The 12,541-nt window shown below is 34.6% G+C and overlaps 1 protein-coding gene across 1 annotated transcript; it reads left to right on the forward strand.

Moving 5' to 3' along the window:
- Positions 1 to 944: 944 nt before the first annotated feature.
- Positions 945 to 9,658, forward strand: LOC132723739 (macrophage-expressed gene 1 protein-like). Its single transcript, XM_060708505.1, has 4 exons — positions 945 to 1,514; positions 5,013 to 5,210; positions 5,844 to 6,043; positions 6,552 to 9,658. Exons 1-4 carry the CDS (start codon positions 1,020 to 1,022, stop codon positions 7,945 to 7,947), a joined length of 2,289 nt encoding a protein of 762 aa, XP_060564488.1. The 5' UTR covers positions 945 to 1,019; the 3' UTR covers positions 7,948 to 9,658.
- The last annotated feature ends 2,883 nt before the right edge of the window (positions 9,659 to 12,541 follow it).

The following is a 12,541-nucleotide window of genomic DNA, read 5'->3' on the forward strand; positions in this document are numbered from 1 at the left end:
ATCAAGTTTCTATCCCGTACTGGTACTGAATAACATGTATGGTGGCTGATTTGTGCCATGTGGTATTTTCGCTCTACGGGACGCCAGTACGTGCGAAAATATAACAACGCACAAATCAGCCAATATAGCGAATTGCTAAATGCCTTAAAAAGCTAGTTTAATGACATATTATAATACTGCACGTTTGTAAAGTCACTTTTCATTGGATAATTGTGACGTTTATATAGTATTTACACCGCTGCTGTCAATTTTCTAAGAAATCTCACTTTTTTTCTAAATCAAAGGAAGTTTGCGGTATTATAAATTCGTTATAAATATAAAGTTTATATGACCGTTTATAATCGGCCTTACAGCTCGGGTTATATATCCAAACAGCCGTTCACATAGGACCATATAACCTGTGAAAAATCTTTAAAACTAATAATGTATATACTTAATAATATACTTAAATCTTAAAAAAAAACAACAACAAAAAACAACAACAAACAACAGATTTTCATAAATGTTTGCACAGTTTGGAGGTTTGCTTCTTTAAGGCATTTCTTACGTTTACGCGTAATTTGTTCACTAAAAAAGAATCTTGATATACAGTAAAAAAAATCCAAATGTAGAAAAGAAGCGGGATAATGCGTTTAACGGTAGCCCGGATCAACGCTGACGATGCACAATTTATAACAATAAACATTTAAACCGAATCACGTGCCTTTTGACATTTCGAACCTACCCAACAATGGTTTTTTTTGCTGTAAATTTATATTTATGTATATAACTTTATCAAAGCGAATAAAAAATGGATAAATGTAACCCACAAAATCCCCCTTTTCTTACATTTATTCACATGACATGATAGATAAGTACCAATTTTCTTCCGTACGCAACTGTATTTATTATCTTCCGGGTTGTTTTTTTCTTACTCCGGGTTTTCCTCCCATTAGTATATATAGTGTATCCACATAGCTAATTGCAACACTCGAGTACTAGTGTAGAATGTTAAATGTGTGAAACGAAATAAGAGAAAAATGAACAGTGTAGCTGTTGTGTTTCATTTAGCCATTGCAGTGCACTTAGTTTTAGGAGATGATAGTATAACGGCGGCGCCGTCGTCGGGAAACAATAATGAATATCCCGTCGGTGATCCACGAAGATGTACTTCAAAAAAGAGTGATCGAGTCTTGCGGTTTGAGGTGCTACCCGGCGGTGGGTGGGATAATCTACGGAATCGAGAAATGGGCATACTAACAAACTATAACTATTCGCAATGCAGAACGACAGAAGACGGCAAGTTTCTTATTCCCGACGGAATTTTCACCATCCCGATAAAAAGCAGTAAAGTAGAAACGTATGCGGAATTGATTACACATTGGGATAACTTCACAAGTACCTTATCCCGCGGGGTCAATGTGCACGCCGGGCTTCACTTCTCTCACGTGGGTATCAGCGGGAAGTTTTCCGACGAATATGAGAGCGTGAAATCCACGCAACATTTTGATAAATCCATGACAACCAGAGTTCAGGTTCGTAAAAGCAATATATTTGTTTTCTTAATTATTATACTTTTTGTCATAAGCATTGATTTTACAAACTGTACTCTTAAGTTTAATTACTGAATAGAATTAGGATAATTTATTCCATTTAGAGGGTTTGATGGTCCTAAAGTTTAAAAGTGAATTTTATCCATAATGGGATGTCTGAAATATCATTTATAATTTTGTTGATAGAATCATACATAACAGCACACTTCAGGATGGTGTTGGTGAGTATCAAATATATAATCAGAAAATACTCCGTTAATCAGAAATTATACTCCGTTACTGCAGAAGCAAATGATCCATTAACGGATTTGGTGTAAAAACATTACATCAGGACACTGGGGCTTAATAATTTCTGAACCTTAAGACTTTTTAGGTAGCGTAGGATCTGTTAAAGGCACGTTATGCTTCCGAAATCCATATTAAAAGTTTCTTTTGAAATGTCAAATACGTGTTTAAAAATGTTTATATATTGAATCTAGAGCATATTTGATGTCTAACAACCGAAGAAAGTTGCATTGAATGTGCAGTAATGTGTCGTAAAGGAATAGTATTTAACTTCCATACAAAATACTCATTCATTGTAACTATACATCATTGTCAACAGAGCAAAAGAAGTTAAACGTAAGTTTATCTCGTATGTGGCAAATGAGTATACAATTTTCTTTGACATGTTTGAAGCTGTAAAAATATAGGAAAGATAATTTTCTATATCATAATGGGAATTTAATATCCGTTAAGGCATTCTTCCGAGCAGACACAAAAAAGTCCCAATAACCAAAATACTTGTGAAAATGAGAAATAAGTTATGCTTTTTATCGTCGCTATGTATTACCAAATACATGTACATGTATACACTGGTAAAATATGTATACACTTGTAAAATATGAATCATTTAACGCATAACTAAAACGTATGCCGTACTTATATGCAAGAAAATATGGGGTACAGACAAATACAGTAATCCGAAACCTAAAATTGTTTAAATGGGAAATTTTTCTTAAAAACCTTTCTTGTATACCCTAGTAAATACGTTAAGTTAAATTAAATGGAAGAAAAATTAATCCGCCTTTTTGGTATATATTATTTAACTCCATCTTAAAGCAGCACGCCTGCAGAATCATGCTAAATTTCATGAATTAAAAATGTATTAAAAATATTGTGAAGTGAAAAAAAATTCACGTTGCAAACATCACTTACAACTCATGAAAATTACCAAAAAGAGGTCAAAATATGTCAAAATAGCCCTAAGTGTGTTAGTAACGCAGTACAAATACGGTGAAAATACTGCGAAATCGATCATTAATCACAAAACGTTTTTCTCAAGTCTAATTTTCTTGAAATATTTTGGTTCATTTGGAGGCGTACAGCATTAATTATGTTCGGAATACTGTGTATATCCGTAGCCAGGTCGTCATTCTCACGAATGTTATTCTCACGAATATCAAAAAAAAACAACAACATGGATTTTTTTTAAAATGAGGTTTAAAATATCTCTGCAAAGGCATTTCTAACATAAACTATATTGGTCCGTTTACTAACCATGTTTCCCGTGCAATATATGCCCGTGCAATATATTGCACAAATTATTTTCCTATGTTACGCGCATGACCATTGACTAAACGGGTTGCCACCTCCGAAAGATGGCTATGCAAAGAAAATATTGTGCTTAATGCCACTTTTTTACAATTTAATTGACTTTTAGTATTTGTCTGCAACAATACCTACCTGTCTGAAATGATCACATCTCCATATTTTCAAATGTCTGAAATTGAGGAAAAAACAAAAAAAAAAAAAAAAAAAAAAAAAAAAAAAAATAAAAAAAAAAAAAATGCGGTATACATGTATACAGATTTTATTGTATATTATGGACGCTTAGATGACATACCTTTATTATATTCTTTTAACAGTTTTCATGATTATGCAAACCGTTGTCGAAAAAAAATGTTCGACCTAATTAAGCACTTGTTGGCATTTCAATAAAAATTCCCGTTTTTTTTCCATTTCGAGTTCACTAAAATTTCCCACGTATTTTCCATTATCTATTTATATAATTGGTACGCTCTCCAAAAGATAATCAGTTAGTATTGGCATAGGGAGTAAACAGACGTTTATAGATGTAAGATTAGTTTAAACAATTTATGGGACAAAGAAAAGATTTTAAAAAAAGAAAAAAGAACTTGTCATTCGGCGAAAAAGTAGGGCAAAGACTGAAGTCATCTTTTCACATGACGCGGCACAAATGTTTACTTTGTCTATATTAAATTTCTCGGAGTTCCTTATTATATTGAAAGGATTCATCATTGAATTCTATTACTCTTTTCGATTTATATCCGTTCTTTTGAAATTATTATCCTTGCTTTTATGATAAATTTAGTTGCTTCACATTTGAGTAATACCCCCTTCTATGACATTTCCTATATTTGCGTGGTAATGTGGTAAACTTAAGCTCTTATCTTTTGCGAGTGCGATACTTAAATAAAGGGAGGCGACTGATTAACCACATACTTGGGGTCGCGGTTGATTTAACGCAGATAGCAGATGCATTAATTTTTAGCTCGACTTTTCGAAGAATAATCGAGCTAATGCAGTCACCCATTTGTCGGCGTTGGCGTCGGCGTCGGCGTCGCTGTGGTTAAGTTTTTGCATGTAAGCTGGTATCGCAATAACTACTTAAGGGAATGGATTGAAACTTCACACACTTGTTCTCTGTGATTATCTAAGATGATTGGCACAAGTCCCATAACTCTGATTGGCTGTTTTTGCATAATTATGCCCCTTTTTTGACTTAGAAATACTTGGTGTAAGCTGGTATCTCCATAACTACTGAAGGGAATGGATTGAAACTTCACACACTTGTTCTCTGTGATTATTTTAGATGATCGGCTTAGGTCCAATAACTCTGATTTGCTTTTTGCATAATTATGCCCCTTTTTTGACTTAGAAATACTTGGTTAAGTTTTTGCGTGTAAGCTGGTATCTCCATAACTACTGAAGAGAATGGATTGAAACTTCACACACTTGTTCTCTGTGATTATCTAAGATGATTGGCACAATCCCATAACTCTGATTTGCTTTTTTGCATAATTATGCCCCTTTTTCGACTTAGAAATTCTAGGTAAATTTTTGCTTGTAAGCTGGCATCTCCATAACTTCTGAAGGGTTTGTACCTTTTCGGAAAATTTTATGTATTCATATAGGTAAGCATTATTATACTCAATGAAACACCCTTGTGACAACTTTTCGAATAGTCGAGCGTTACTGTCCTCCGACAGTTCTTGTTGAAGTTATTCGAGTGACTATTTTCTATTTCACATCCCCCCTCAGGAAATAACCTTTAACTGTCTCCATCTTTATATTTTATAACATATGATAATCCACCATATTATTACCATGTCAATGGCTCGAACTAACGGTTTCAAGATTTGTTAAGCTTGTGCTAGCCAGCTAATATGATACTGTTTTTTAATTATTTCTATCCAGGTCCGTTATGTACAGTACACTGCAAAGCTCGAACCTGATACCAAGATCAACGATGTGTTCCGGGCACGTCTGCGAACGATAGCCGCTCATATAACGCTGAACCGCACAGATCTCGCCCGTTACGAGAGTCAACTTTTAGTACGAGACTTTGGAACCCACGTGATCACTAGCATAGATGTTGGAGCTGCTTTAGTTCAAGTATGTACTGAAAAGATTTTGTACTCATAATTAAGTACTTTTTAAGTGACTTTTAAAACAAACAATGTTTCTTCTGTTTAGTACACATTGTTTTACTACGGTGACAGGTTAGTGCGAATGATTTGTCTTTTTCAGTGGCGATTGACGAGGTGAAATGGTTTAGAAAAAAAAAATGATTAGATAACACATTATTTTGTCGTCATTTGTTGTGTTTTATATGTTTTGGGGATTCGAGTCTACACGAAAAATAGAACACGGCATAAACAGGCCGCAAGTTAATGCCGTTAAGATAAAAATAAGATTGCAGTGAAGGGGTAAATGTCTATAAAGCTTCATGTATAAGAAGTCAAAATAACCCTGTCTTTGTCTCAAACCTTTGATTAACCCTTAACATCATCATCATCATCATCATCATCATCGTCATCATCATCATCATCATCATCATCATCAGCAGCAGCAGCAGCAGCATAATCATCATCATCATCATCATTAACATTATTTGAATCGTATACTGCATCTTCTTTATCGCCATGATTTAAGTAGACATTCCAGTTTTTCTTCTCCCTCGCCTCATGAATAACATAGTATATATACATTCATTTAAACTGAACAACACTAATTTTATTTTATCAGCTAGACGAAGTTACCGCTACGTTTGTAAAGAAATACGAATCTCAGAAGCAACAGATCCTAGCATCGGCAAGCGCCAGTTTCTTTGGAATATTCGACTTTGGCGGCGGCTATTCACAATCAACTTCGAAAACAATGATAGACGAATACCGCAAACAACGAACAACCTCAAAGATTATGACATTTGGCGGTCCAGTATTCAAGTATGTACTCTTTTTACAAAATATTATCAGTTTAGTTTAGATAAATCAGGTGCAGTAATTAAGAGTTATTTCCCTTTATTTAAAATATATGTACAAGATCAGTATTAATGACGATGTTCAGTTCCGATGTTCCCTGGCCCACGATGTACGATCCAATTGAGGGTGAAAACGCGTTTGTGAAAACGTAATGGTACAATGATGAAAATACGCTGACAGGATGGTGAAAATGCGAAAATCCAAAAATACGATTTTCACTAGTATCTAGTTTTCTCCACATGTCCGTGCGCTTTCATCGTCGTGCAAACATACCATCGTGGTTTCACCAACGTGTTATCGCGATTTTATCATCGTACTACCGTAAATTGATACGGACTGAATATTAGAAATTATATTATCAGAAAATATATAAAGTAAATTAGAATGTAGAATATACTAAACGATCATTTATCAAGTACGTTCAGAATCAAAATAAATGATCTAGTAAATGTAACATCTATGTAATTTTCAGGCCGAATAATTTCACTGCAAACAATTGGTCAAGTTCCATATATAACGACATGGTGGCCCTTGATAGAAGCGGAGATCCTATATATTACCAAATCACGCACGTCAACCTTCCCGATGTACCACAGTCAATTGTTTATGACGTATACGATTACGTCAAAGACGCTGTGCATCTGTATTACGAGCACAACACGCATAGAGGCTGCACGAACGAAGAGTCTCCAAACTTTAGTTTCCAGGCCAATGTTGACGATGACACGTGTGTTGCACCTAAAACAAATTTCACATTCGGTGGTGTCTATCAGTCTTGTACAGGGGGTGGCTATACTAACCTCTGCGCGGGAATGACACAGAAAAATCCACAGACCGGTGACTTCAGCTGTCCGGATGGTTATGAGTCAGTGCCTCTTAAACAAGGGGCAAAGAACTCTCAGCGACAACGCAGATCATGTCACAGCTGCTGGTTGCTTTTCCATTGCTGCGATACTGTTACCGACACCGCCCATGCTAGCTATTCTGCCTTCTGGTGCGCCGCAACTGGACAAGTTAAAGATAACAGTGGCTTTCTTTTTGGAGGACTGTTTACCTCAAAAATGTCAAATCCACTTACACAAAGTATGAGTTGCCCGCCTGAGTTCTATCCCCTTAAACTTCTTGATACTCTTACAATTTGTGTAAGCGATGATTATGAGTTAGGATATCGATACTCCCTCCCATTTGCCGGGTTTTATAGCTGCAAAGCGGGAAACCCATTGGCATTGAAAGAGCAAAGTGATCTGCTTCAAAGTAGTGGTAGAACAAGTATGATGATGACGTATATGAAAAAACAAGGAGTGACGTCATATCCGCATTCTTGTCCTAAAGGTTACAGTCAACATTTGGCGATTGTAGATGAGGGATGTAGTATCAACTATTGTATAAAGACAGGAGCTCTCTCTGCACAGGGCCTACCAAAGGTCCAGAGACCACCGTTCATGGACGCACCAAAAGACGGCTTCACTACGATAGATTCCGATAGTGTCGTTATAAGTAGTGACGGAGAGCTTTGGACAAGTATGGAAGATGCTGACGTAATGGTTCCAAAATTCATGGCACAGCATGGTATGGTGCAACCAAGTACTGAAGCGCCTGTTGGCACAGCTCAGTATAATTCAGACAGCAACAGAACGAAGAGAGGCCTTTCTGGTGGCGGTATTGCGGCCATATCTATTTCGGCTACGCTCGCTTGCGTTTTGATAGGAACGGTGATAGTCATAACGATAAGGAGAAGGCGAAACCGCGGTGGTCTTTACAGAGAGTCTGATCCTTGGGCCGGGGAAGGAAGAAACATCAATCCGCGCTCTACTCGCAATTACAGCAATATGGAAGACAACACCCCGACTGTATCAACACGCACGTAGATAAAATGGGGGAATATAAACTTTTCTTCGATTAAGTGTTATCTTTATGAGATTAAGGAATAGACTCGTCGATGTGATTTTGTGTAAATCTCTGACTAGCAAAATTGTTTTGACTCATAAAACACGTGCTATGTATCGCATGACAATTAACTTCCCTTTCACAAGGAAATTTAAGATTACTTTAAACTGAAAGCATACTTTTTCAATACTTAATGGCTGTCAAGAAGTAGGATATTTCATCACTTACTTGCTGTCTATGCTATCTTTAGGCGATAATATATAGGATTAATCATTATTTTCTTCCCTATAAGGTCTTGTACTTGTCGCACATATATCTTAATACCTTAGAAATAACTTTAAAGACACACTGTGCCTCAGAAACGACTAACGTTCTATTAAGCGTTCAAATTAATAGTTTTAGAGCATGTAAGATGCTCGTCGTATTGCAAATGTATTTATCATAAAAGTAACGAAATTGTAAATAAAGTAACATTTTGAGATGCATACAAAATGCTTAAATATAAAAACTGTACGTATTGCTAAACAGCAACACAAGTAAGCGTGCATGGTTAAGTAACATTTTGGACACTGTAACGGTACATAACAAGAAATATCTTTAGAAAAGATACTTGGCCGAAGTAAATCTGTTTTACTAGCAAAATTATTTGCATGTAGAAATGATAGAATTGTCTCCTTAATGATGAAATAATTATTACTTGTGCAAATTCAAAGTTGTGGTGAGAATTCAGTAGGGCTATGTTACAACCAGTTGTGAACGGCTTGTCCAAAAAAGAACTGTATTATAAGTTGATGTATTAAGCTAGGTAATATTTCCCCTCTACGACGAAGAAGCGATATTTCGACCCAGAATAAAAAGTTATCTAGAATCTACCAGTAGTTTTGCATGTTGAAATATTTTGACTTTTCAGAGGTTCTGAATCACTCCAGTCAACTTATCTTTATGAGTAAAACCAGTTTTTCATGGATGTATTTATCTCAATGGTCATCTGTCCTTGATATAGCTTTATGTTTGAAAACAAATGCATTTTTTCTTGTCTGATTTATTATCATATTGTATTTTTCTGTAATCATGATCACGTGGTATGAAAAAAATTGTATTGTAAATATATTTCCATGACGGTTTGTTATGTACAAGTCTAAAATAAAAGTTTTGTTGAATAAAATTAGAATTCTTAATCACGCCATAAAGAGATTTTTGCAAATAGCAGATTCAAATATGTCTGTTATTTAGAGTATACATAAGACTACTAATATATACCAAATTACAAAACATTATTTAAGTTATCTTATTTCGGGTCAAAAAGTCTAAAACTTAAATTTTGAAATGCTTTCAAAGATGAAGTGAATCACTTAAAAAGAAAAAAAATCTGCAAAGAATAAAATAAATCTGCCGAGATTGAACTCGAAAATCGTTTTTTTGCGATTCTTAGTCCGCTTGAGTGAAAAAGGTTGCAAAGCTTTTCATTTTAAGTTTTTTACACAGTTAAAATGATGATTCTAGAAGAAAGAAATTAGGATTCATCTGAAATTTATTGGTCTAGACCTTCATAAAATGGTTAACTCGGAAAACTATTACTTAGCCACGTCATGTAAAAGAAAACATCAGCGGAGTTCATTTAAAGTCTTTAAATATTTCCGGTCCTGCGCCAAACCTGTTGTACTGGAAGAAACAATAAAAATTGAAAACTCAGTAGTTGTTAATATTCTTATTTCAAAATATACAATACATTTTCGAGCTGTACCTTTCTACTTGTCCGTATACCTTTTATGTGTTTTGTATTTTTTTTAGCTATGTAAGAATTCCTAGGAAGTCAAAAGGCACTGTCGTATCATCAAAAATTAATGTAACTGCAAACAGCAATAACGTATGGTAAGAGATGCATAATCCCTAATCTTCAAACTGACCAAGGTCATTGCCAACAAGAGTACTACAAGGGCGGGACAATATACGCTCGAATGTAAATTTTTTTGAGTAAAAAATACAACAAAAATCTTTCATTTAGGGAAGATACCTAATCAAGAAACTTATCTGAACAATGTTTTATCTTAATTATCCCTGTGATTCTATATTACACGAAGACAATTACAAGGGGCATTTTTACCCTAGGTACAAGATTCCGAAACCTTTTATAGACGTCTACTAAGCAAGGCTTTATGCCAAATATAGAGACATTGTAGTTATCATCAAGAAATTAAGATATGTCTACCTATACCTTTGTCTACATAAAGAAAGAGACTCACTCCCGGTGCAAGACCAATTTGATCTGACGGTATCTAAAAATTGATGCAACACGCCAAATACCTAAACCATGGGATTTGTAGTTTTACACAATAAGATTTAAATATGTTTTTCTATATGAGTCTATATAAAATCAAATGTCCCCAATTAATATTGACCCCTGTAAGGTCAAAGCTACAAACCTACGCTCTCAACATCGTCTAATTTTCGTTAACATTTCAGCTAACTTGTTTCAATTTCTTTTCACTGGTAAAATCAAGAAATATAGACACGAAATTGCTAACAAATTAAAAATATTACATGGCTAATCCGCAACCGAATCAGCCGAATTAATTTCAAAATTTTGCCTATAGAAAAGGGTGTGTTTTTTCTCTCTCGAAAAGTCTTGGATGTAATATCCTTAGAGAAGAAATCGTCGCACAGTTAGAATTTGAGCCCTACAACATTGATACACTTTATACACAGGAAGAAAAAAATGGCCGATCCAAAAAACAAAAACAAAAAAAAAACAAACAAAAAACAAACAAAAAACATTTCATACGGCCTTTCGAGCCAAGAGCATTGGACCTTTTACAAATGTATTGCTGTAGAGAAAAATGTTCGAACAAATGCAGGGCAAATCTGCAACAGAATCAGACAAAATGGTCAAATTATAACGAAAAGCTCAAGAATTTCGTTTTTAATTTACGAAAATTGATGCATATTATATACAGAAAGAACAAACTGTCGATTTAAGAAAACAACAATTCAATGCGGGTTTCTCATGCCACTTCCCTTAGGTTAGAGCTTTTGTGCCTTATATTGCTGTAATGAAGAACCACCAAAGTAAAGCATGGACTAATCTGTAATAGAATAATAACACAAAAGTTGTTTAACTGTTGGCATGAAAATTGTATATTTTTATGGCTTTCAAAATTTTTGGATACACTTAGAGAATAAATGTTTTTATGCAGTTGTAAGAAATACTATTTGATCGTCTTTTAGCATTTTCGTTTGGACAAGTAAAAACTAAACTAAAACCAAACAAAGCAAAGTAAACAAAAGGCAATTACCTAGGTATATAAAAGAAAGAAATTAGCAAATAAGGAAAACAAAGAATGATAAAATATTTTTTGATTATAACACCAAAAAATTGTATAGCTCTAATCCATTTTAATTTGACGCTTGATTGGCGGAATTTAAATGCAATGAGGAAATGGTGTCGATTTGCCAAACAGAAACATAAAAAAATCGACAGACTGGAACCCAGGCTACAGTCAACCTTGACTTTCAAGACCACTCCATGAAAATGAAAATGTTGTCTTTACTAGCAGACAGTGAACAATAAAAAGTAATAGTTCTTTATTAAATTAATGTAACGGCGTGCGGGCCGAGTGGTTAAATGTCGGTTATAATATTCTGTGAATTTCTGCCCGCATGGGTTCGAACCCTGTCATAGGAAAGCTGTTGGTTTCTAATGCATGAAGCCTTTAATACTTAGAATAAGTACTGGTTAGTTTGAAGAAGAGGTATTAAAGTATGTCTGTTAACCTTTAGCTCACTGCATAATCGAAATAAAATAAAATCTGTATTATTTATTTAAATGATTTGTTGTTCTTGGATGACAGTTCTTTTAAAATGCGTTCTTTATCTGGGACGATCTTTACAAGAGACACACTTAAGAAGGACACGGAGGTGTCAGAACCTGTGCCCTACCTTAAGCCGCACCTGTGAACTAAGAATCATTTAAAATTGTAAAGCGAATGGGGCATCTATTTCAATCATTAACTACTAGTATTATTTCGTTTTACAATTTCCAAACGAATTAAAACAAATCATTTAACACTCGCGCACTTGGGCTTTCTTGATGGTTAAAGGGCTTTGGTGGTAGAGTCCGACATCAAAGTGTGTGTGGCAATAACTCCTTGTTCAACTCATACATTTTACGAATTGTCAAGAAGTCTGACTTTAATTACAGTTTCGGTTAAAATAGCTCTCCGACCCTAGGCTTTCTATGTTATACAAAAGATTATCTAAATTACGAATAACGTATTTCAGTATCAACATCACTACCTTATGCATTATAGTTTTCATAAGACTGGGAAACATTTGGAGTTTTCGTGATTTACATTTTAAAAATCCTTCTGCATGACAAGGAACAAAACTAGACCATGTCAACCGGACGCTTTCTTAATTGACCTATTAGAAAGTGACGTTCGTCCAATTTAAGTTTTGCATGCTTTTCAATTTTTAATTATTTTTAACAATAAAAATGATTATTCTTGAAAATCTTGGTGAATTAAATATATAAAAGTTCACAAAGAATTAATTGTTCAGATCGAAATTCATCATTTG

Source organism: Ruditapes philippinarum, unplaced genomic scaffold, assembly GCF_026571515.1.
Source record: "Ruditapes philippinarum isolate M1 unplaced genomic scaffold, ASM2657151v2 ctg918_1_1_1_1, whole genome shotgun sequence".
NCBI classification, from domain to species: domain Eukaryota; kingdom Metazoa; phylum Mollusca; class Bivalvia; order Venerida; family Veneridae; genus Ruditapes; species Ruditapes philippinarum.

What these genes read in the sequence shown, in the direction of transcription:
- LOC132723739 (XM_060708505.1), top strand. Translation starts at nt 1,020, where the DNA reads ATGAACAGTGTAGCTGTTGTGTTTCATTTAGCCATTGCAGTGCACTTA. An exon ending in CCATGACAACCAGAGTTCAG is followed by an intron (nt 1,515 to 5,012) that starts GTTCGTAAAAGC and finishes ATTTCTATCCAG; the next exon opens with GTCCGTTATGTACAGTACAC. An exon ending in TTTGGCGGTCCAGTATTCAA is followed by an intron (nt 6,044 to 6,551) that starts GTATGTACTCTT and finishes TGTAATTTTCAG; the next exon opens with GCCGAATAATTTCACTGCAA.